The 26,513-nt window shown below is 44.0% G+C and overlaps 1 protein-coding gene across 3 annotated transcripts; it reads right to left on the minus strand.

The window, feature by feature from the left end:
- Positions 1-325: 325 nt before the first annotated feature.
- GDNF (glial cell derived neurotrophic factor) lies at positions 326-26,363 on the minus strand. Of its 3 annotated transcripts, none has more exons than XM_042844063.2 (3): positions 25,538-26,363; positions 21,150-21,248; positions 326-3,382 (listed from the first exon to the last, which is right to left on the minus strand). In XM_042844063.2, exons 2-3 carry the CDS (start codon positions 21,220-21,222, stop codon positions 2,898-2,900), a joined length of 558 nt encoding a protein of 185 aa, XP_042699997.1. In that variant the 5' UTR covers positions 21,223-21,248; positions 25,538-26,363; the 3' UTR covers positions 326-2,897. The 3 variants fall into 3 exon arrangements, with proteins under 3 accessions (XP_042699997.1, XP_005282193.2, XP_065454946.1); XM_005282136.4 differs by having other exon boundaries at positions 21,051-21,248; positions 25,538-26,362; XM_065598874.1 differs by lacking the exon at positions 25,538-26,363 and adding an exon at positions 21,489-23,275 and having other exon boundaries at positions 21,051-21,248.
- Between the last annotated feature and the right edge of the window lie 150 nt (positions 26,364-26,513).

Here is a 26,513-nt window from a genome sequence, read left to right on the forward strand (position 1 = left end):
TGGAGTAACATGTTACAGCAAAAAAAGTGTGTGATATACATTTCCATTTCCTGCTGTGTGAGCCATAGGCCACAAAATGCTAACGTTTTTACACTCGCTTTTTTGAAGCTATGGTGAGATTAGTTTACTTCAATATGTTTGACTAATGTGTATTTGGCATCCCCTACCAATGTCTGATCCACGGTGCAGAATGGGTACAATGGACGAGGAGATCTCCACATAGAAATTTGCCTTCATTTGGGATTTCCTCTCTGGATTGTAAAAAGGGCAAGATCATAGCTCTCTGAAAAGGATGGTTTTGCAAGAAGTATAAACAGCATCCATACAACAATAGAAATGAGTTTTATTTTGTAAAAAGTTATAAAATGAATATTGTACAAAAATAAAGTCTGTAGAGAACTTTGGTTGATTAACACTAATAACTGAGACATAAATTGTAGGTGAAGTAAAAACCTCCAGAGAATCATACTCCTGTTCTTGATGATAAGTTTTTTAAAAAATCACAAACTTTACCCTTTGTAGTTTGAACATAGTGACCTGCTATAATTAAAGCCTATTTAGGCTGTTGCTTGAGGCAAGCTGTCAACCATCAATGAAGTACCATAGCAAGTGATAAAGTACTTATCATTTCTGTGCTCAAAGCTAGCCTAAACTAACCACCGTGTTTCTGAGTTTTGACTCATCACACAGCCAGGATTGTACTATGCAAGTAATGCAGATGATGCTTTGACTGCTGTACGCTGCCCAACACAGTGGTTAATCCCCTGACCCAGCACAGCACTTAAACACGTGCTTAATGACTTCCATGGGGACTATTCATGATCTTGAGTGCTTTGCTGGAGTCGGGCCTTAGATTCTAATCCTGCAATTGATTGCATGTGGTGAATTGCCATGCATTCAGAGCTCATGAAGATGACTGTGCTCACTTATCAATTGCAGGATTGGGACCTTAGTGAAGAAACTTGATTTAGGGCAAAATTCTCCTTTAAGCCACACGATGGTGGATCTTTGTGTGTTTTTTCCTTTCTTTCTTCCCCCGCAACCATGGGACCTTCCCCACTGGTATCAGTGCAGGTTCCATGTACTTAAAAGGAACAGAATAAGTATGGAGTCGTTACATGGATTGGATAAATTATGATCCTAACCGCTGTTGTTGTTCAGTAGATTCTTGGTTGGATATTGTTTTTGTGGGAGTCAAGTCTTCACTTCAGTTGTCTATTATGTCTAGTATAAACATACTTCTGCTAATCTTTAATAAATAAACCTCCAACTTCATAACTTGTGCTAATCCCTTTGATACATAACCTCCTTCACCTTAAAGCAGTATCTTAGATGAAAACTTAAAATGGTTTTTACTATGCCAGTTGAATCCTGTAATGTTTCAGAAAATTATACAAAACACTTTGGTTATTTAACAAAATAGTTTGTTTACCTTCAGTCTACATTAAATCCAGGACTAACTACAAAAAGGGATTTAACCTTTTCTATATGGAAATATGGAAAGAAAAAACAAATATAACATGAAATTAAAATGACAAAAGTGTGATTAATCTTCATTTGTCAATCATACTTGTGAGGTCAGTTGGCAGAAGAAGTGTTTGTGAGAAAAACTGCATCAACATTATAATATTAATATAATTACTTTTTCTAACAAATTGATAATAATGGCCCCCATTCTGCAACCTGCACTCATGTGGAGTGTCACTAACTCATTCGGGTAGTAATGGAGTTGCTCACATAAATGTTATTCAACATGAATATGGGTTGCAGACTTTGGCCCTCTATTTTGAGATTTTAAACAGGGTTTTGTTAAAAAAGGTAAAGTAAGTGATTTTTTGCTTTCAAGTTAACTGTTAATACTTTTAAAAGCATGGCCCCTTGTTCCCAGCTTAACTGTCTTTGTATCTTGCGAGCACATTCCACTTTGGCACCTTTGAAAAAAACTTTAATAAATAAGGAACGGAAACTCATTAGTGAACTGTAATAAATAACAATAACTTAAATCTCAATAAATATCTTCTGTATATTTATGTCTTTGAATGGATGCATTGCATCAAGTAGTCTGTTCACTCACAATGACCAAATATTAAAGGAGTTATGTAAGTGACATTAGTCCTTTGTAAACCAAAAGAAACACATTTTGCATTTGTGTAGGCCAGGCTCATTGTTTCTATTATTCTACTAGGAGTGAGTGCTTAAAAACACAACGTGTTTTCAGAGGTAATAGAAGAATTAAATCTGATACTTAACTGTTTTGAAGAAATGTGAGATGGAAATAGCCTAAATCAAACAATAAGTGAAACTGTTTTGTTTTGTGTTGATTTTCCCCGGATGAACTTTAGCTGATTAATTTTGACACTTGCCTGATTTAACCTTGCACATATACTATGTAATAAAAAAGTTATCTCCAGTGTTTTGGAATAATCTTTTAACAGGCAATATTAGGGTGTATATTGGAGTGAAGCAAATACCACTTAAGCTTACCATTATTAATGCTACCCCAGTTTTTATAACTAAACTTAATAAAAAATAAGAACAAGGCATGATATTTAATAGGTTGTGTTTTTAAGCACATTCCTAGCTGATTCAACTCTCGTTGATAGTGGACCATGTCAAATGAAATAGTGATAGCAACCTCCACCCATCCATTCTGAAACTCCACCCCTGAGCTTTGATGCCTTTTATTTGCTTTCCTGTAGAAATTAAAAGTTCCAACTTTTCTATCCTGTCCAGTTCTCTGTGCTGGATCTTGTCCTACCAGGCTCCCATGACATCTGTTTTCCTGCATCCTTGGTCCTCTTTCTCAGTTCTGAACAGACGTTTCCTTGGGAACCTTGGTCCTGTTCTTTGCATTGTAGTAGGAATGCAATATTGTATTAATCTCAAAAAAAAAAAAATCAGACACATCCACATCTTTTAGCGGAATGTTTTTTCAATATATGGTAAACCAAGTTATCGTCCAAAAATGAAAGGTCATCATCATAGGCAATGGGTCTGCAGCAAGCTTGCCTCACTTTATCATTGACCAGCTTTTTCTTTCTGGTTAAATTTTTTAAAATTTTGTCATATGTGGTCTCGGCTGCATCACAAGATCCACTGCAGTACCGAAAAATCAGCTCTTCTTTGGTTTCATATCCCAAATCCAAGTCAGTCACATTTAAATGTATTTCTGTTAAGACACAACCTCGATTTTTGCCCTTTTGACCTCGCCGTCCCTTTTTACTGGAATTCTCTGTATTAACAGCTGCATTTTGCCGACTTCTCTCCCGTTTAGAAAAAATTGGAGTTTGTTTATCTGGTGACCTTCTGAGTCTTTTTATAGTGGCTTGAATAAAGTCCACTACATTGTCAAACTGATCTGGATAATCCTCTGGCATGTTAGCTATTTGAAAAAGAAAGAGAGAACAGGTTTTGTTAGAAGTGGATGGCCATTTTTATTTGTCCTCGATGTTTTAATCAAAGTCCACTAGAACTTGACCAATATTATAATTCAACAAAATGTCAGGCCTATGGAAGCTATTCTATCAGTTGTGTATTTCAAAAAGTATACATAGCAGGGTCCAAAAACTGGGAAAGAAAAATGTGACAAGGTATAAATGTTAGATAAGCAGACCTACTGTAGAAGGGTCACATAGACCTTCCTAGTCTACTGTAGATAAGGGTTCCCTCTGATTATCATTCTGATTAGAAAGACTAACAGTGGGTAAAGGATATGCTCCTGGAATGATGGCAATGGTAGAAAGGAGCTGTCTGTAGCTAACTGACTGGTCAAGTTGAGTTATTGCCCCTGGCTAAATGCTTGCTTTTTGATGTAGCTGAGGATATTATTATTAGAGCTGGTTGAAAATTTTCACGTGGAACAGTTTCTGTCAGAGAATAATTTGCCAAAATTGAAACATTTCACAGGAATGTATCAATTTTGTTAAAATTTTCATGGGAAATTATTGAAACATTTCATTTTGACTTTTATGTTCTGATATGCTATAATACACCTCTACCTCGATATAACGCTGTCCTCGGGAGCCAAAAAATCTTACCGCATTATAGGTGAAACCTTCAATGAACTTGCCCCCCCAGAGCACTGCTTTACCGCGTTATATCTGAATTTGTGTTATATCGGGTCACGGTGTACAATATATCAAAATGAAACATTTTGATAGGCTGAAACTAAATATTTTAGGAATAATTTATTTCATGAAAAATTCTGAGATTTCAACTTTTCATATCAATTGGAAACAAAACCAATTTTGAAATTCTGGCATTTCCAGTGGGATAGAAATTCTGACTTTCAACAAGCTCAAGTTATTATGCTGTAAGCTTAACTAAGTCTACATCTATACTGCAGCCAGGATCAATGCTCTGAGATCAATCCATTGGCAGTCGATTTAGCGGGTTTAATGAAGACCTGCCAAATTGACAGCAGATCGCTCTCCAGTCGACCCCCATACTCTACCCCCGATGAGAAGAGTAAGGTAAGTCGACGGGAGAGTTTCTCCCGTTCACCCCCCGCAGTAACTCGACCTAAGGTACGTCGACTCCAGCTACAATATTCTCAAAACTGGAGTAGCATAGCATGGGTAGACATAGCCTAAGTGAAGGGGTGACTGGAGCCATTGTATGGGCATCATTTTATTATTTAATCTAAACACATAAATATAGCACAGGAGTGAGAACTTTCTTGCCTCATGCACAGTGCCAGAACTTTAGTCATTGAAGGCATGCATCCTTTGCAAGGATCAGAAGGAAGATATCTGTGGATTCTCCTCTCAACAGCTGGATGACATGCAGGATGATAGGGGATTGTGTTGACAAAATCTTCACAGATGCCAGTGCAGACTGCCACCTGTGAAGTTGCTTTCAGAGGGTCAGATCCTTAAACACACACACAGCTGTACACTTCCTTCTCCAACACAGAACCACACCGTCACCACCAAGATGGTCCAGTGCTTAGATGGGATCAGTTCATGGATGAAGACCAACTGGTTGAAGCTAAAGCTGAGCATGACAGAGGTGTTGCTGGTGGGCAGAGAAAAGCATTTTGAAGAGTTTGCAGCCACAGTGCAGTCTCCTTTGGTTGAAGATACACACCCACAATTGGTCAATTCAGTCCATAGTTTAAGCATGCTCCTGGGTGCCTCACTGACCCAAGCTCTCACATAACAGCATCTGTGAGTAATGCTTTCTACTGTCTCTGGTTGGCTAGGAGATTCCGTCCTGTCCTGGTGAATAATGCCTTGGCCTCAGTTATTCACACTTTATTCATCTCTTGGCTGGACTACAGCAATGCAATACATCTGGGCACAAAGACTTCAGCACTTAGGAAACTCCAACTAGTACAGAACGCTGCAGCACATCTCTTCCTCAACACAGGCTACCACAAACACACCAGACCTATCCTCCACTCTCCACACTGGCTCCCTACAGAATATGAATCAAGTTCACGTTCTTAGTCCTTATCTTCAAGGTACTCATTGACCTGGGCCCCAGGATATCTAACAAACTGCCTAAAGTGCCCAGATGAAGACCGTAGTTGACAACTTCACTCCTGTGGCACAATGGAACTCACTACAATAAAGTAAAGCTCATCTGTGCAGGAGACAGAGCTGTCTCTGGGGCCAGTCCAAGTCTGTGGAATGAACTCCTCCAGGAACTGACGACCATCCAAATCTTACCACCTTTCTCTGTAAGTGCAAGGTGCATTTCTTTGACCTGCCTTCTCTAACAGAAATACTTAGCAACATGTATATTTATATATTTTTAACACTCCTACCAAACAGGAATTCCACTGCATACACTTCTCCCCCTGGAGAGAGGATGAGAGAATAAACATGTGACAGATGTTAGGATGAAATTCAATAAGGACAAACGCAAAGTATTCCACTTAGGAAGGAAAGGGATCTGGGGGTCATAGTGGACTACAAGCTAGATATGAGTCAACAATGTAACCCTGTTGCAAAAAAAGTGAACATCATTCTGGGATGTATTAGCAGAAGTGCTGTAAGCAAGACATGAGAAGTAATTCTTCTGCTCTACTCTGCACTGATTAGGCCTCAACTGGAGTATTGTGTCCAGTTCTGGGCACCACATTTCAGGAAAGATGTGGACAAATTGGAGAAAGTCCAGAGAACAGCAAAAAAATGATTAAAAGTCTAGAAAACATGACCTATGAGGGAAGATTGAAAAAATTGGGTTTGTTTAGTCTGGAAAAGAGAAGACAGAGGGACATAACAGTTTTCAAGTACATAAAAAGTTATTACAAGGAGGAGGGAGAAAAATTGTTCTTCTTAACCGGTGAGGATAGAACAAGAAGCAATGGGCTTAAATTGCAGCAAGGGAAGTTTAGGTTAGACATCAGGAAAAACTTCCTAACTGTCAAGGTGGTTAAGCACTGGAATAAATTGTCTAGGGAGGTTGTGGAATCTCCATCATTGGAGATTTTTAAGAGCAGGTCACCTTTCAGGGATGGTCTAGATAATACTTAGTCCTGCCATGAGTGCAGGCAACTGGACTAGATGACCTCTTAAGCTCTCTTCCAGTCCTATGATTCTGTTAGTTATGTTGCTTAATGCACAACTGGAAGGTGCGCAGATATTATGGTGGTGAACGAGGTACAAGAATTTATATAGACTAGAACATACATACACAGAGCCTGAGTAAAAGGGCTATGCATGGGGGAAATATGTGGGCATTTATGCTCTTAAAAATCCTCCTTCCAAGCTCAAAGTATGGTGTAGGGCTTCTGTGTATCTGGTTTGCAGTCTCACCTACAGTCTATATGCAGGAGAAAGGACCATCCAATTCAACAGGCCCCTGTATGTGAGGCTTGTGGTAACAGAATCAGCAGTGTTGCGAACCCTGCAAGTTCAAAAATGATGACTCCAAAAATCATGAAACTTACTTAAAAATCATGAGATTTATTTTATTTTTACATCACATTTCTGAGGCCTGTTTTCTGATTTTTGAACTTATGGTGGGAATTACTTGTGTGTATGCATGTGCACAGCATGTACATTTTATCGAACTTACTCTGAAACACAAAAATAAACACAACGGTGGGGGTGGTGTTGAACATATCCTGCTTCCCTTTACTGCTGGAGGGCCTCATGCCACCTCTCCCTGGGCAGACTCCCCTAAACCCTCCCTGCTCCTGCCCTGGGAACTTTCAGTAGCTCTTTACCCTGGACACTATCCCCTTCTCTCCACTCAGGTGCTGCCCCTGATCAGCTCCCTCCCACTCAGCTCCTTCCATCCAATGGGTTCAATCCCCTGCCTGCTCTGTCCCTCCTCTGGACATGTGCCCGCCCAGCTGCCCCCACCCTCACCACCATCCCAGGACAATGTCCCTTCCTCTCTCCTACCCCCATATAAGGAGCCCAATGCAGTGGATGGACTGCAGCGTGCAGCATTTTGTAGGGGAGTGAAAGGGGCAGGGAGCAGGTGCTGCCCCCGAGCACTCTCCCTGCAGCTTCTCCTGCCCACATGGGCTACTGCTTCTCAGCTCTGCCCAGGCAGAGCAGCCTCTGTTGGAGGCAGCTGGAACTGCAGTCCAACTCATACAGCTAGGGCTGCCAACAGCAGTATTAGTGGGTGACGCTAAAGCTGCAGCATCAGTCCTGAGTTGGATCCCCAAAAATCATAAGCGGTGGGTTCATTTTATTTGCCTTTTGTTTTTTGAGACTTTGAGGTACACTCAGGCAATGCTTTTACCACAACCATTAGGGTAAGTTTTAGAAATGTACTTATTTTTGTTTAAATGAAGCCTGAGATTTTCATCTAATCACTTGTCTTCAGGAGCTGGGGCTTTAACATATACATCAGATACCATGAGACTCATGATAAAGTTGTGAGAGTTGGCCACACTGATAGCCACACATTCCCTCAGCCAAACAACAATGGCCCCACTCATTTTCCTATATAGAGAGCCACCAAAGAGTTCTGCTCCATGGCTCTCAGAGGATCATCATGTTCTCTGGGCAAGTTCTCCACTACATTCCCCAAGTCTGCATTTCTAGTTGATTTGAGGCATCAAGTGCCAGAGAGGATTGTATTTGGCGATGAGCCCCTTTTAAGAAACAATTTATACTGCATACAAGAAGAATGTATAAATAAAGTAGGTCCAAATGTCATTTTGGAACAGCAGACTCCAACACGGCCATGTTCCAAAGAAGACAGAAACTAAATTGCCCCATCTGTCTTTAATGGGAAACTATCAGAGAAAATCTGGCACAAAATTTAGGTTTTATAAAGCTAATCTTTTAATTCCACTGTCAACAGATTTTTTTTGAAAACATTCCCCTGCAGTGGTGACAACCCAGACAAGAGTATTAGTACAAGAAACCCTCAAAGCAAAAGTGACCAGAAATTGATTTCATTGGGAGAAGCTGGATCTCCAGCACTTTTGAAAATCTGATCACTTATTTATGTAGGAGCCTAACTTAGGTGCTCACTTTTGAAAATCTTGGCCATCAGGTTTTAGAGAAAAGGCTTAAATCCCACTTATTGCAAAATAGTTCTCTGTAAAAGATGCCTTTTCACTAACATGCAATTTTGAATGGAAACAATTTTTTCTGGTCCATACAATTATTTTAGGAAAGAAATAATTTTGTATACTTATCTACAATAGAATCGCAGAGTTATGAACATCTTCGGAATGGAGGTTGTTCGTAGCTCTGAAATGTTTGTAATTCTGAACAAAACATGGTCCAAAAGTTCACAACTGAACATTGACTTAATACAGCTTTGAAACTTTACTATGCAGAAGAAAAACGCTGCTTTCTCTTTATTTTTAATAGTCTACATTTAACACCATACAGTACTGTATTTGTTTGGTTGGGGTTTTTTTGGTCTCTGGTGCTGCCTTATTGTGTACTTCCAGGTGTGTGATTGATTGGTCAGTTCGTAACGCTGGTGTTCGTAACTCTGTACATAATTTTTTACTCTCTATGTTAACTCGCATTTTGCATACAGGGCTGGTTTTAGGACCTGCGGGGCCTGACTCGAATACCCGGCGGCGGTCCAGGTCTTCGGTGGCACTTCGGCGGCGGGGGGTCCTTTACTCGTCTCCAGATCTTCCGCGGCACTGAAGGACCCCCCCCGTCGCCGAAGTGCTGCTGAAGACCCGGAGCGGACCGCTGCCGGATAAGTAAAAAAAAATTTAAAAGGCGCCTAAGGCGCGGGGCCCGATTCCGGGGAATCGCGGGAATTGGCCTAAAGCCGGCCCTGTTTGCATAGCTCTTTAACGTATCTTAAATGGTTGTTGTGTTACCATCTCTAAACACCAAACACAATTTACATTATGACCCCCAAAGTTCAGGGGGTTTGATTCAGCCCATTATAATGATAGGGGTTATTTGCAAATTTCAGATCCAGACCTGGGTTTGGCTCAAAGGCTCCTTCTACCAAAATAAGGTCCAAAGTTTTAGTTCAGGACCCTCTCAACTTAAACTCTACTTCTATTTTGACCATGGTGAGTCCGAGAGGGTCCGGTTGTTCTCCCATTAGCCTCGCTAGCATTTTGATCATTCTGTTGCATACATTTATAAGCTAGAAAGAAATGGGTTGTGAAGTGGGAAAAAAGACTCATTTAGAAATATTTTTCAGTAATAAGCCTATCAAGCAGAAATTAGAACCGAATCCCTGGAAATAAACTAACCTATCTATGCTGAAAAGTTATCAGGATTTAAACAATTAAAATAACACCAGTCTGAAGACTGATTTTGCTTTTATGCTTTGCATGAAAATGTGTGGGGCAAGGGGTGAAACAGAAACATGTCAGTTGTATTCATTAAAAAATATAACATCAAAGATGTCAAGGTCAATTTGTCTTTAAATGATTAATACTGTTCTAGTTCATTACCTTATTCACTGACTTGCCAGCTCACAAAGAGACATTACATTCTTTCCTGTAACTTAGAATTCCCATAGAAACCGACACTGTCATTGGTGTCACCTGTCTCTCATCAAGGTGAAGTGTTAAGTATCCTGATGCATCTGACTCCTAGGCCTTTTAATGTCAGATACAATGAGCCAGTATTAGAAAAAGTACTGAATTAAAATAGCTTTTGTAATTTTTCCTTTTATGGTTACAAAGATTTTCTCTTTATAGCTCACGAGCTTGAAGGCCCATCATATGCCAGGGTATGATCAATAAATCAGTTGATAGTTATCGCTAATCTGCCTATTAATTCATATTTTTAAGTTTGTGTTCAGCCTTTTACAGGGTTTTCATTTGTTTCCCGTAATCTTTCTACCTCCTCAACTGTGCTTCTCAGTTCACAGTACTTGCGAGAAAATCAGATTCCATCTGTTTCCAGTAAAAGAAGGAAACTAGGGCAGCAGTTCTCCAACTGTGGGTTGGGACCCTATTTTAATTGGGTCTCCAGGACCAGCATTAGACTTGCTGGAACCCAGGGCTGAAGCTGAAGCCCAAGCTCCACCCCCACCCAGGGCAGCAGGGCTCGGGCTCTGGCCTTTCCCCCCCCGGGGAAGCAGGGCTTGGGCTCTGACCCCCTCTCCCCCCCCATCTGGGGCGGCAGGGCTTGGGCTCCAGCCTCCTCTCCCCCCTCCCCACCTGGGGCAGCAGGACTCGGGCTCTGTCCCCCCACCCGGGGTCTTATAGTAACTTCGTTTTCAGAAGGGGGTCATGGTGCAATGAAGTTTGGGAGCTCCTGAACTAGGGCCTTGTCTACACTACCAGGGTAAGTTGACCTAAGTTACGCTACTCCAGCTTCATGAATAATATAGCTGGAATTGACGTAGCTTCGGTTGACTTATTACGGTGTTTATATTGCGCTGCGTTGATGAAGACATTCTCCCGTCGACTTACCTTACTCTTCTTCTTCTGGTGCAGTACCGGAGAGCACTCTGTGGCTGATTTAGCGAGTCTTCACTAGACCCACTAAATCGATCCCCACTGCATCGATTGCAGCAGCATCTATCCCCAGTAAGTATAGATATGGCCAAAGAGAAGTGACAGAAAAATCCCATTTGCTAAACTTCACTTGCTGTCATCTGTGGGTGTGTTAGGGAAAAACATGCTCAGGAGAGTTGGGTAAAGTAGATACAAACTTGTTCAAGGTGAGAGGTCTACAATAGAGGACTTCTCAGGCCTAATTTTGAGGCCTGATGCAGACCCAAACTGGACCCAATCCCACACAACCCAACCCAAGCACAAGGGAGTAGAGTAGTTTTCCGACCCAACCATGAACCTGAATCAGTTCTGATGCCACTTTCTGCCCATGGGTTTGGTGCAGCAGCAGCCCCATGCTGTGCTGTATGTGCACTACAGAGTGGTGCTGAGATTTCTCTGGCATGGTCACTCTGCAACACAGGATGGCAGGAGTGAGGCAGGCAGGAAGTGGCGAGCCAACCTACCCCAACCTGAGCCTGAGAGAATCCAGTTGTTTTCCCACCCACGCTGACCCAAACCTGGGTCCCATCAGGTTTAGATGAGGTTGTAGGGCTCTAATCTTCGTAAGTTGGCTTACCAGTTGATCGCTAGTTGGCCAATCTGAGTGACCAATAGTGTTCAAACTGAAGCCATTCATAAAATCTCCATTGACTTCAGTAAGAGCAAAATTGAGCCCTGTGGGAGGAGACCCTGTTTTGACAGCTGCAGATCCTAAGTTTGATACTGGTATGTGATATGATTAGTCCAAGCAGCAAAAATACTTTTGTTGGATAGCTAGATTTTTCTTCTTTCTTCTTCATCATCTCATCCCAGGACATCTTTGCGGACACAGGAAGCAGTACAATGTCACCATTCATTCCTGTCCAGGACTTGTTTCTTCATTAAGTCCAGCCTGGTCATATTCCTGCATAAAATGTTTCTCCATCTAGTTGGTGGTTGGCCTTTAGATCAGATTGTATTTGCATTATTTTCTTTGGCATCCTATCATCTGTTTGTCTTCTGCAGTATTCTCACCATCATAATCTTTCTCAATTGTTGCTAATCCCATTGTCACACACTGAGGTGTGGGTGGTGTGTCCTAGTGGTTGGAACAAAATCTGTTGGGCAGAACTGGACTTGTGGTCAGGAGACAAGCCAATGGTCAGAGCCAGGAGTTGGGAACCAGAACAGAGCCAAAGAGCAGAACCAGAGTCATGGTCAGAAGACATTCTAGTGATCAGAGCCAGGAGTTCAGAAGTAGGCAGGGACTAGGGCTGGAAGCAGGTCTGGCACAGCTGAAGGTATGGAACACATTGAAAAGCCATTGTGTTGCTGTTCCTACAAGGCTTAAATGGTGATCTGTTGGCTCTTTTGTCCAACCAGGGAACACAGTCACATAGTGAGGGTTTAATGGGCAGCAGAGCTCATGTGGTTGCCAAGCAACCAAGCCCAGAGTTAGCTGCGTACCTGACATCCATACCGATTTCACATCTTACTCTCCTTCTAACCTCTTCGTTGGTCTTAACATTATTTCACCTTACACTTGCCATCTTCCAAGTGGAAGGCCTTCAGCCTTCTAATGTTTTTTTCCTTTTAATGCAACTGCCTCCATACGGTAAAGTAATATTGTTAGTACACCAGTTTTATAAATTTTCACTTTTGATACTAAATGTAATGTTTTTATCAGTCCATAATTTCATCAATTTCTGTGCATCAGCTTCTATGCAGCACTTGTATCTAAAGCACATCTTCTTTTAACTTTGTTCTTGATGGAACCATCAGCACTGATCAAGCTTCCTAAGTACACATAACATTTTACTTGTTCTGTGACTTCATTGGCTGCTGCATTTCAACAATTCTTCTATTGTCCCTTGTCCAAGATACAATATATGCCAAGAAGACAAAGTGATTGTAAGTCTAAGTCAAAGTCAACTACACCAATTTTCCAAATTAGAGTATCATCATTAATTCAAACGTTTCTGCCAATTGTACAATGTTATCTATATAAACTAAAGAGCTTAACTCTAGATTACCCAGTGTCACACCGTCCAAATCACCTATCATTCTTAATGTCCAGTTTAAGAAATGATGAAAACAAAGGTGAATTCTTGTCCCCTTGCTTTGATTTGAACCAATTGCTTAATTTTCCACTAGTTCTTATGGCACTATAGGAATCTTTGTACATAACTTTTATAATTACAGTTATCCTATCTGGAACGCTACATGATTTTACTACTTTCCGTAATGCATCCCTCCAAACTGAATCAAATGCCTTTGTGAAGTCAATGAAAACAACAAATGTCTTTAATCCCCATTCTCACTTTTTTCCATTAACTGTCAGACTGTGAATATCTGATCAATGCAACTGCAGCCTGGTCTGAAGCCACATGGTGCTTACTGCTGCCCCAAAACCTGGTCATAATCTGTTGACAATTATTTACATCATGATTTTTCCCAATACTGGTGATAAGCTTACAGCATTGCATAAAGTGATGAAGAAATCACAAAGATTGGATAAGCACAAGTTCTGGAAAGAAGACGCTCAGCAACTACAGGAAGCATGAAGAAAACAAGATATGAAAATGATATACAATAAGGTTAAGTTGTATGGAAACACAACCAGGCCAATGATGCTAGCAGGAAGAGAGGCTAATTTGTTGAACTAACAACAATTCTGAAGTGGAGCTGAAAGTATGGACGGAGCATTTTTGACAAAGTGCTGAACCTTGTATTCATTCAAATGCAAGCATTCTGGACATCTAGATAAACAGGTAAACAGATAAACAGTATACAAGGCCATATGGATATCAACACCGAACCACCGTCAGATGAAAAAATAGAAAGAGCAGTGGAACAGTTAAAAAATGGGAAAGCTGCAGGAATAGACGATATAACATCTAAGCTGCTAAAAGTCAACAGGGCAAGTGCTATCAAAGCATTAGGAAAAATATACAAGAAGGTATGGGAGCAAGAGGCATTACCGAATGACTGTCTAATGGCAATAGTTGTACCAGTTTTGAAGAACGTACATCCTGCCAATCCGAATAAGTATAGATACACAGATTTTTATTAAGGCTTATAGTACGGAAAAGTGTTACTTTTAACTAATTATAATGTGACAGTTTTTCAGAAAAAGCATTATTATTTATTTTAATACATCTATTGTGGTAGCACCTAGAGGCCACATCTGAAATCAAGGCCCCACTGTGCTAGGTACTATACTAAGAGACCATCTCTTCCTTTCAGAGCTTACAATGTAAATAGACAAGACAGGCAAAGGGTGAGAGAAGAAATAGAGGTGAGGTGACCTGCCCTAAGTAACACAGCAGGTCAGTGATAGAGCTGGGAACAGAACCCCAGTCCATTGCCACAGTATACTGCGCTAGGTGGATCTTTGGTCTGGCCCAATATGACCATTCTTATGTCTTAGCCTCTGGACCATTCCTCCTCTCTAAACCCTTGTATTGTTCTAAAACAAGTATGGGAATCTGTATCCCTGAAGTACATGTCCAGTGGCAGGTTCCCATGTCTGTGAGCTGAATATTCTGTTTCATCACAATTTTCTATATCAATCTCATCAGTCTGATATCTGAGAACCTTAAATAGGTGTTTATTACTCTAGCAGTACCTGAAACCTATGAGCCTCTTGCTGTTAGCCAGCACTCATAGCAATGAGCATGTAGCCAGCTAACAGACACAGTTCTGAGATTTCTGGGAGAGTAGTCTGTGATGGCCATACAAAGAAATTCCATCCTGGATTTCTGGTATAAAAATCCTCCAGCAGTTCAGCTCTCAAGTAATGTTATCAAAGCCCTCACTAGAGTGACCTGGCTGCTAATCTACTACTGTTCACATATTCAAGGTGAAAAATGTATTGGCGAAAAAAAATAGAATTATCTCCCCAATTAAAATATATACTATCTAGTCAATATCAATGAAATGCATTCTGGCCCAGGAGTATATGCTCTGGCTTTGAGTTCCCATATTCTTTTAGGATACATCCCCAAGGAAGAGGCACAAGGGCCAGGAGGCAGACTGTGCCTCTTTCATAGTCTGCTTACCAGGCTGCTCCTGGAGCAGTGCACCACCATACTCCCCCATGTACCGGGCTTGTGGCAAAGCCATGATTGAATCCTGACTCTGTGAATCTCAGCTGATTTCAGTGATGGTTTTGCATTATGAATAATACATGTTTTTTCTATGATGCTCTTTTACTTTCCAAATTTCAGCATTTTTACAGTTTGTGTCTGGATAATGAACATACTGTTAGCATGAATGTTTCTCAGTATGAAAACTGTTAGCATACAAGCTGATAATGTTTTCATACTATTACAATAAATAGTGCATAGCACTAAAACAGGTGCCACATGTTCTGCTGCAGGGCATCCCAAACTCTGATCCATGGACCACTGGTAGCCCAAGGAGCACTTGATAGTGATCTGCAGAGAGGTGTCTGTTCACAGGATGGTTCTTATCCTTTCCCAGATTCCACACGGTATTAAAATATGGCCAAACATACAGACCTAATATAACCTTTTCAGCTAGGCAACTGCTGTCATTAGAGAGTTGTTACATGATTGTGAATGGGAGCAGAGGTGGTCCTCACATTTATCAATGGGAGGGAATGTGGTATGTGCCATTTGTGAATCAGAGGGGATATGTCCAGAAGAAAATCTCTCTGTTAAAATGTAATCTGCCTTATGAAAAGATTTTGGAATCCCTGCTGTTCTGCAGCTATGCCCAGATTCAGGAAAGCACTTAAGTGTTCATCTTTAAACACATGCTTAAATCCATCCCTACTCATCACAGCACTTATGCATGTTCTTAAATCCCATTGACTTCAAAGAAATGTAATTACAGTCTTAAAGTTAAGCACATGTTTAGGTGTTATGCTGAAAAGAGAGACAATTAAGCAAATGCTTAAGCTGAGTTGAGGTGGGACCTTATACCCTTCTAAAAAATCTTTACTGAAATTTATAACAAAATCGATCATTGCATAGTTCATTTTCATTCTTTTACCTTAAAACATGCTAAGTTTCCTGTAACATTTTTTGTGCAACTGAATATCCTGTATGAACCTGTCTCAAGTATCTAGCAGTTTGTTTACTTCTGTTTTCCCTCTTTATAATTAGGGAATAGTTTCCATGTTTCATTGAAATCTTCCCTTTTATTCTGCTTGCCATATATCGCTTTTTCATTAGATGCATCTTTTATATCTAAGATGATCCATTCTAGTCCTGTTATATCTTTCCAGTGTCAAGGATTAACTGTTTTTGCCACCACTAAACATTTTGAAACCCACTCTATTTTAATTTCTGATAAAACTGAGGATTCATATAACTGCATTATTTAATATTACGATCTTACTGATTGCCATTAGGATATTATCTCAGAATTATGAGATTCCTGTGCAACTCTACATCTTTTTTAAGCAGGTCCAGCAGAGATTATTATTTCTGAATTCTAGTCTCTGCAGTCCTAATGGAGATCAGAACAGTTTAGACAATATTTTAAACTGCATCCATTTGAGGATCACACTGTAGTAGCCATATAACTTCTTTCCCGTCTTTTGGTTCATGGTCATCTGAACAGCTGAATTCCAAGAATTTCCCTTGAATATGCTTTAAGTAAATATATACTTTTAAAATATGAATAAGGAGAAAAATATATACTTGTATATTTATTTCCTCTTGAAGGACTCGGTCATTTTAATGTTAACTCTTTGAGCGCCTTCCATGGGAATGTATTTATTAGACACTGTATTTGACACAGAATGGAATGATGGTGTATTAGGTATGGTACGTGTCTAACAAGTGGCATATAGAATAAAGTATATTTAGATCAGAACATATCATTTTTTAGCACTAACAATGGGTTCATCTCTATATAGCATCAAAATATAAAGACAAGTCTTACCCTGAAGAGCTTGCATTCCAATATCATATCCTGGCTATTCTACATTTCCTCTGTATTTCTAATATAGAAAATAAAAACACTCCAGCTCACAGGCACTGACTTTTGTTTTTGCGGGTGGGTACTCCCCTCTTCCCCATGCAAATGGCAGGCAGGGCCTTGAGGGGGGGAAGAGGCCAAGCGGGGGTGGGGCCTCAGGGCAGAGTGGGGGTGTGGAGTCACAGTCTGGCTGCCAGGGCCCACAAAAAGTAATCTAGCCCTGCAGGTGCTGAGCACCCCCTATCAAGTAGGTGCTTGAGTCCTGGAGCACCTACGGAGTCAGCGCCTATGCTCCAGCTAAAGATGTTAAATGGCCTAACACTAAATTATCTTTTAAAAAGAAACACACGACAAACCCCTGAAATCAAATCACTATTCAACAATCTCACTGTGCCTCAGGTACTGCAATTTATAAGAACATCTTCTGCCTCTTTACAGAGAGAAGCTTCTACCACTGTTTCTTTTCTTCTTTTTTAAATATGCAGCTAGATCTTACACTGTGCTCCCCCTCTGCCAGTGATCACATTGTAGGTAATGGCCTATGTGACTTGGGATCCCATTCACCCTACAGTTACAGCATGTTGGGGTACCCAGTTACAAAATATATATGCCTAACACTAGCTTTTCTTTTCATAGATAGGCTTTCAAACATAACCATATGACCACATCTTGCATCCGCTTATTGGCATAGTTCTATTTATAATGTGTTTTGTGTTCACACAGTACATAGTATCTATAGAAGCTAATTGTGTGCCACTCTTGCTCATATAGGACCCTTGATCATGCCTATATGACTAGGATAGCTTCCTCTCAGTTGCTATAACCAAATATCCCACACTGCATTGCCCTATGTATTGCGTGTGCCATATGTATATGTCCTCCAGCAATTCTACCCCCCCCCCCCCGTTACAAACTATCCCATATGGCTCTGCTGGTTACATGATCAAGAAGCAGGGGGCTGATTTAAAATGCTCTGCAATTAGTGCAGGCTACATTGAGCAAGCCGGTGTCTACTTTAATCATATAGCTGAAGCCTGTGACTGCTGGTGCACATTACTCTAGGACCACTGATCTGAAATGGAGGGGTCATCACAGTACATCTGGTCAGATTGAGAGGTCAATACCTTGCTCATAATCTGTGGCAAGGGAAATTTTCAAGCCAATCTGAATTTGGTGCTACATAATCTTGTGATCTCAGAGCACTATCAGCACCTCAGAGCACCTTGTGGAGAAAATGATGCAGTGAATTGAGGAAAGATGAAAATATGAAAGTCCTGGTGTAACTGAGCTGACAACTCCAACTATGTATCAGGCCACTGCTGGACAAAGTACCCCTCCTTCTAGGGAGCTGAATCAGAACCAGACTAACCATTGCTCCTGGCAGCATATTGGAGAGCTATTTCAGAGAGGAGAGGGAAGATGAAGAACCACAAAGAGGAGGAGAAGCCATTGAGTCCCATTACAGGTAGTGTTCAACCCATTTTTTGTGTTGGGATGCGTATGTGTGTGAGAGGGAACACACACACACACATATTAAGTGATGAGTGGAAGAGAATGGGACCAAAGTCATGAGAGCAGATTAAGGACGATAACTGTGGAAGGGGAACCCATTAAAAAGAACCTGAGTCTTGGATCTCTCTCTCTCGATATTGTATTTGTATGAGCACCTTCCAAATAAAATCAATAGCGATTGGCAAAACCTCTAGTGAACTTTTTTTTTTTTGTTATTGTAATGGTGAAAATAGCTTTCAGTGAAATGGAAATACACCAGCATGCCCTCTGCCTACACACTAATGGTGTTCATCCCATCATGACTCAGACTCCCTCAGGCCCTGCTATCAAAATTCAGACCCTGACTCAAATGCCAGTGATAGTACTTTGAGTTCTGCCTACACCCTTTCTTATTATGGTGGAACCCAAGCACCACTCTGGGCAGAAGTGCAGTGACACATCTTGGATATTGTTAGCTTATTAAGCCCGGTGTTTTCAGAATGGCATCCAGATGCCACACATTTTTAAAACAGAAACAGTCATAAAGTGAATCAAGGTATTTAACTATTAGGCTGGAATATCAGCACATAGCCAACCAGCTCAGCAAACCCCTGCTATCAGGTTCACCGATGTAGCCAATACAGGAGTTTCTCTGAACATGGATATTTCACCAGTCTTGGGAAAAGAACACAAAAAATGTTTGAGAGACTCACTTATCCAGCTTTAACCGCAGGGTGAGTAGCAATGCTCATCTTCCCTTTTCACCCAGGCCCATTTATTTGTGATTTCCATTGTAGGTTTGAACAGTGCAAGAACATATTGCTCAGGTTTCTGCGGATAATTTCCCTAGTAGAAACATAGGAACTGATATACTGGAGCAGACCCTTCGTCCATCTCTGCTTGGCTCTACACTGGGCTCTACGCTTCTGGAAGATGCTGCTCACTCATCGTGCCATGATCCACCTGAAACACAAGGCCCACATGATGGACATCTCACTCCTTAGTCTACAAAATACCCAAACAACAATGAGAAGTTTGGTTATTCTCATACTGGAAATAGACTAGACCTAGTGGGTAAGTGATTAATGCTTCTGCTGCCTGTCTGTCTCCTCTGCTTGCTGTGGAATGGACGGCATAGGTGGAATAATATTTTTTTAAAATGTCTTAATAGAGGGGCTGGTGTTATACAAAATAGTTCTAGGCCTCATTTGTAGGACCCAGAACAATGGAACACTGATATCTCACCACCCTGAACTGACAAACTTGTCATCGTTGTAAAGTTACTAGTACAACTTTCTTCTTAATGCTTTTTTCTTCCTACAGAACTGAAACAGCTGCAGCTCAGAGTAGGGGAGACTGGCACAAATGCCAGCATCCTGAGGTTTTGTGGAATCTTCCACTGCACATACACCCTCCTTTCCATGTACCACAATGTAGAGGAAGATCACAGCATCATAAAGCCTCAGCAATCTGTGCAAGAAGAAGAAAACTGGGGAGGGAGTTCTTTTGGTCAACTTGCATCTGATGAGGGACTGAGACAGGATGCTGTCATTCATGGAACAGTAAGAGGGTCAGCTCAAAAGAGAGGAGAGTGAGGCCTGGGAAAGATTCCAATGGGAGGAAAATGAGAAAGAAGACAGAAGATTAGAGAAGGAAGAAGCGGAAAGCCAGCACGTCCCTCAGCCCACGCCACTTCCCGCAGCCCCCATTGGCCTGGAACAGTGAACTGTGGCCAGTGGGAGCTGCAATTGGCTGAACCTGCGGATGCTGCAAGTAAACAAAGCATCCCGGCCCACCAGCGGATTTCCCCGATGGGCTGCGTGCCAAAGGTTGCCGATCCCTGAGCTATATCCTTGTACCATATAAATTACAGTATCTACACAGAGAAGAGAATTAGTTAAAGACAAAGTGGGCAGTCTCAATTCTGGGTCTTTGCTTTTATGGGTTTAAGACAAGGCCCTTCATGTTAATTGAATACTTCTATGATTAACTTGTGTATGTTGCCACTGCTTATTGAGTCATATTAATGCTAACTTTAAAGGAGCACCAGTGTGTATTTAAAAATCACACTGCTTTCTGAAAATGCTTTTCTTGGAGACCTTTTGTTATTTATTATTACCTAGAATTTAGATTGTAAACAGTCTCTTACTGTGGGCTGGTCTACAGCCAGGCTTACACTGATTTAACTACATCAGTTTCCTAAAACCCTTTTTTATTTCAGTGTAAGTCTGATGTGGACAATCTTATTTTGGAATAAATGGGGGGAATTAAATGAGGTCAGTAGCCGCCCTACTTGTTTGTACAGTGCTTTGTAGGATGGGCTCCCAATCTTGTCTGAGGGTTCTAGGTGCTACTGTCATACAAACAATACATAATGAGATTTTTTGAGAACTGAAAAGGGATTAGCGGGGGCAAGAAGTGTTTCCTGTTTGGGATCAGATCAGCAATTCCCCCTCCTTTGCATGGATCTTTCACAGGGGAGCAACAAATAGAAAAACAGGTTTTAAACAAACGCTTCGGTACACCCACGCAAACGGGATGGGGGCAGGTGTAGCAACTGCCCCTCAGTTAAAATGCCCCAACCCCCGCCCGCCCCCCAGTTGCAGTCACACAGCCATGGGGCGCTCCGCGCAGCGAGCTCCCCGCGCTCCGGGTCAGACACTGGAAAGCGGGTTTAGTAAGACAGACAGTGGTGACTATGAAGGGGAACGTTTCTTACAGTCACTTTGCACAGCATAGGGAGGCGGCAGGCTGACGGGGGAGTGATCGTCTTCAGGCCCCTCTACCACTGAAGGGGGCCCCTCGGGAGGCGTCTTACCGGCGGGCAGCGGGGATGTGGAGACCGTGCTGAGCAGCACCACGCAGACAGCCACAACATCCCATAACTTCATCTTAGATTTCCTTCCGACACCGGCCCCTGGCGAAGAGGAGACACAAGGTTAGCTCTGCGCTGCGCTCCGGGCTCCCCCAGTGCCAGAGCCTGCGCCTGGGCTCCCGAGCCCCGGGGGGGCTCTCAGAAGCCTTCGATCAAGCGCAGATGCTGGAGTGAAAATGATCAACTCCCCCGGGGGAAAGGTTCGCTCCAGCCCAGCCTGCTGCGTTAATCCCATAACCGAGCCGTGCACAGACCGGGGGGCTGCCAGGGCCCTACCCTCACCCCCAGCAGCCGGCCCTGCCAGCGGATCTGATTCTTATGGGGAGGGTCACACAAACCCAACCCTCTGCTCGCCCGTGTCGCTCTGGAGCTCAACCGAGGGTCTGCCCAGAAAACGCTGGGGCTGTTTGCCTCTCTTGGGGCCTTTTAATAAACCCAAAGGGTTTGGGGAGGGGCCGGGGCTCGTTACGAAACGCAGCAGGTCCTGGAGAGACGCTGCCCCCATCCCACCGATTCCGGCTCACGAGCAGAGAAGGAACGTCTGACACGCTGCCTCCTTGCAATGGACAGGGCAGACACCCGCGGGCTCGCTAAATCCCTGTCCTTTGATCCGTCCCCAAAGCCAAACCCCCAGTACCTGGCGGTGTGGAGGAGATTAGAAAGCAGGGGAGCGGCGGGATTAAGTCTAGCAGACACTGAAACGTTCCGATTGATAATCGCGCACGAGAAGGGGAGTAGGTGGAGGCCAGGTCGAACTCTTTCGGAGATACAAATCGTCGTGGCTCGTAATGGGAATCCGGGTTGGATTTAAGCGTATGTTTTATAAAACCAGTCGCGTTGTAATTTAAATCCACCACATTGGCTTTTACATCAAAGAAGGGATTTGGCAACTTTCAGGCTTTTGATAGTAAAATGTTATGAGCACCAGGGGGGTGTCAGGGGGCTGCTCCCAGAGATGTGAAAGAAATATGTTGTTGCTTTATTTACATCCACTCCACTCCAACCAGTTCTCCGCTTTTCGCAAACACCTAGGTCTGGGCAGATGCGTGTATTTCCATCCTCCCTGTTTAGCAGATGTTAGCTTTCGCCTGTTTGTATCTTTGGAGAGGAAACTCGCTGGAACTGGTTTATTCGGATTTCGTTAACGTGGGGCCAGATCTGGCAAATCTTACTTTGACCCCTCTGCGGTCAGACTTTGCCTCAGTAAAGACAGTTGGATTTAGCCCTTACTAGCCAGGGATGTTGATTGTAATATAAATAAGAAATTAATGTAGCTCCCTGAAGCCGCTTTATAATTTGTCAGCTGTCATAAAAATATATTAAAACACATACAACTTTAAAAAGCCTAAACAAGGCCCTTCCTCCCTTAATATTTTGGGAGTAATTCAGAGAAGGAGTAGGATCCAGATAGCGTGTCATGAGAGGATCACACTTTCTGTAATAAAGGACTATATTCGTTGTGTTAAATCTATCAGCTCCAGGGCCATGGTACATTTGAAAGCAAAGAACCACCTAAAACACCAGCGTCCCTAAAGCTTTCACCCCTCCTCCCCCATGTAACTGCAACTGATTTCCCTTCTGACTCAATTAGAATGCCCCATTTGAGTGTTTTCCTTTCTGCGCGATGGGAGGGGTTTTAACAAATGGATTTGCATTCTGCACTCCGAGGATTTGCACGGCAGGGTTTGGAATGGGGAATATTTAACAAAGAAAAATTCCAATTCGCTCTCCCCCCATTAGGTAGAATCCCTCTTTCTGCTTCCAATACCAGAGCTGCCATCTCTGGTCGTATGAACGCATTAGCCCCAATCTCCCGTTCAGAACTGGGCTACCTTATCTGAATCCTTCCTCCGCCTCAGACATCCTCAGGGCATGAGCAAGGCTCCCCAATCCCTGTCTGTCCTGGGCAGCTCTTTGCGTGTTCTCTAGAATGCGGAAGTTTTATAGAGACTTTTACAGGCTTCTATCCTGGTCCCTTTGAAATATATGGTAAATTTACAGTTGACTTCAGTGTGGGTCTAGAACGTCATCCTGAAGTTCAGTTATTGCCCTGTCATTGTACATTAAAGATTTTCAATAAAGATAGCAAGCAACAGAGGGTCCTGTGGCACCTTTAAGACTAACAGAAGTATTGGAGCATAAGCTTTCGTGGGTGCATGCCCACTTCATCAGACGCAAGTATGTGCCGCAGGACCCTCTGTTGCTTTTTACAGATTCAGACTAACAGGGCTACCCCTCTGATAATAAAAAGAAGAACAGGAGGACTTGTGGCACCTTAGAGACTAACAAATTTATTAGAGCATAAGCTTTCGTGGACTACAGCCCACTTCTTCGGATGCATAATAAAGATAATAAAGATAGAGGCATCTGTATCAAACCGCATCTCCTGTCGAGCTTGCTTTACAGGACAGAGCCATTCTTGAAGGTCTAAGTTCAACTCGCATTTTCTCTACCATTTGCAAAATCCGTGTCGTTTTCTTTGCGTGCCTTTTTCAAAACAAATCCTTCAGTGCGCTATTCCTTGTCGGTTTGTTTTTAAAAGAAAGAAGAAAACAGAAATTCAAAGCAATCATCAGCTCCCCTGAAATAATCCTAACGCGGAGAAGAAATTTCAGCAAGGAAAGCGATTCCAGGTTCCCTAAACCGGGAGTTCAGGTGATGAGGAATGTTTGAAGAGTTTCCCCAAATGGAAAGGCACAAATGGGGCTGGGGCCGGTGGTGGATTAGTAACCTGCTCATTGCTAGTGTGTGTTAGGACACACACCTTTCCGGCGCTAGAGGGCAGTGTAAACCGGCCGCTTGAACTGCGATAGCTCGGTTTGCCCACCTAGTACGGGACTGAGACGTTACTATGTTTGTGTAGCCCAGCATGATGTTTGGAGTGGGAAATGTGTATTTTTAGGCTACTCTTTGGAAAGCCACAGGAGTGAACGTGATCCCGCATGGCTTGCTGGGGGAAAACTCTGCACCACGTTTCAGCCCCATCCAGCGGGTAGCAAAAATCATTTGTAAAGGACAACTAGGCATCCTGGGATGCAAACCGGCATAGGTGATACACGGTCTGTGCTAAACCATGTGGCCACTTCAACACCCCTCTTCACGTATACCGCGATTTCAAAAGTTGTGTTTTGCTCTTAAAAGTTCCGCTCCAGACTTAGTACATTGTCTGCAGAAAATGACCTCTGCAAATACGCTTTGGCGAAGTTCCGATGAGCAGGCTATTGAATCATGTAACAAGCAGAGGTGGTAGCGGTCAGCTCCCTGGAAACATCCCTCCCAGTGTGGGATGAATCACAGCAAGGAAACTCTTCCCGTGCTATTTTCCCGCCTGTGCACTATTTTAGACGGTGGCGGGGTGGGGAGCCTAACGATTGCTTTGTGAGGGCGTGAAACGATTCCTGTTTGAAGGGTTTATTTGCACACGTCTTAGTTCGACCTCAGCGGCCTTTAGCGAGGTGCTGCGGAGCCCCCCGGTTTGCTGCTGCTGTCCCGGTAGCAGCATGGGAGGATGGGGAGTTTAGACGGCGTTGATTGCTGGGCCCCGGTCCGTGGCTGAGTCCCTCCAGGATCGCTTACTCCGGTGTAAACACGTAGCCTCCTGGCCACACCAGCCCCTCCAGCGGGGCGCACGGCTCTGGCAGGCTGGGAAGAGACGCTGCAGGCTGGCGAGGATGACAAGGCAGCAACGGGTTCGCCGGCTCCTGCCTTCGGGCCCTTGTGCCTCAACTTCCCGCCGCAGCTTCTGCGCCGCGCAGCCACCAGCAACCGCGTGCCCAGGCAGCGTGTTTGGCGGACCCGCGCCCGGCGGGGAACAAACGCCGGCGGCAGGAGGTGCTTGGAGCTGCAGCACGGGGCGTGGCTGGCGAGCGGCGCTGGGGAGACACCGAGTCTCCATCCCCCAGTGTCAGTCCCAGCTCGGGGGTTCAGGAGAATCCTCACTGCTTGGAAAACGCCTGGAAGGGCAGAAATTCCTCCCCGAGGGCAAGGGGAGCTTTAAACTCCCGGCGCTGGCTGCGGGCCCGGGCAGGGCGCCCAGGTGCGAGGACTGCAGGGAGCGGCGCAGATGTTTGCATTGACCCAGGTGGCCTAGGCGGGCCTCTCTGGTTACTTCCCAGGATCCGAGGGGAAGAACATTAAACCTGTTTATTTCCCGTGGGTGCTCAGGATGCGTCCTGTGCCCTCAAGGGCAGCGATCCAGAGCCTTTGCCGCCCCCCCCTTCCCTGCAGCCACCCCCAGCGCCTCGCCAAGGGCAGCGATCCAGAGCCTTTGCCGCCCCCCCTTCCCTGCAGCCACCCCCAGCGCCTCGCCAAGGGCAGAAACGTCACCTTACCTTTCAGATGGGCTCGTCGGACCCAGCACGGACATTAACTCCAGGAAGCCCGGCCGGCCGCCAAGGGATGCATGTGGCTCAGCTCGGGGATCCTCCAAGGGGGGCAGGGGGAAAGTTCACAATTCCGGATCAGGGGAAGGGGCTGCTGCCGCCGGCACCGCTCCGTGCGCCCTCCCCCCGCCGCCGCAGGTGCGCGGTCCCTGCGGAGAGCAGAGGCAGCGCCCGGTTCTCGCCGCTCCTTGCCCTGCAGCCGAGTCCCAGCTCAGCGGCAGCCGCAGCCGCAGCCTGCACCGCACGAAGCGCCGCCTGGCAGCGAGAACTGGCTCTGGGTGCTGCGGTTGAGCTCCTGCCTGGAAATCTGAGCAAGACACCCCATCAACAACTGCGGGGAGTCCAATGAAGACATCAGGGCTCCCGGGACGCCAGCTGGGCCAGGGGGAACGGGGCACTCTCGCATGCACGCGAGAAACAGCTGAGACGGGGACAGAGCAGCCTGCGGGAGAAGCAGAGGCTGGAGCGGAGATGTGTAAGCTAGCCGCCGCCGCCGCCGCCGCAGGACTCCCTCCTCCAGAAAGGGATCGCGTCACGGTGAAAGATTAGATCCAAGAGGAACGTGCAGAGTAAGAGCGATCCCAACTTGGTGCGAGAGCATCCAGCGCCTCCCGACAGCAACCTGCGCGGGACCCTCTGTAATCCGCTGGGGTCAGAGCGCTTGGTGGGAGCGATCAGCTTTGGGGACCTGCCACTGGAGGCGTCTCACACGAGGGCAGATGTGGGCGCGCAGGCCAACATGCGAAGCGATCGATTTGCCAGGGCGAAGCAGCAATGGAGATGGATTTATAGGGCCCCTTCTGGTGACGTGCCCTCCGCTGCCTCCTCTGATTCGCTTTCGGATCTAAACACACGTTAGCCCCCAACACTGGATCCGACAGAGTTTCCAAATATCTCTTGGCTGAAGTCAGAGGCTCTACATATC

Source organism: Chrysemys picta, chromosome 6 (assembly GCF_011386835.1).
Source record: "Chrysemys picta bellii isolate R12L10 chromosome 6, ASM1138683v2, whole genome shotgun sequence".
NCBI classification, from domain to species: Eukaryota; Metazoa; Chordata; order Testudines; family Emydidae; genus Chrysemys; species Chrysemys picta.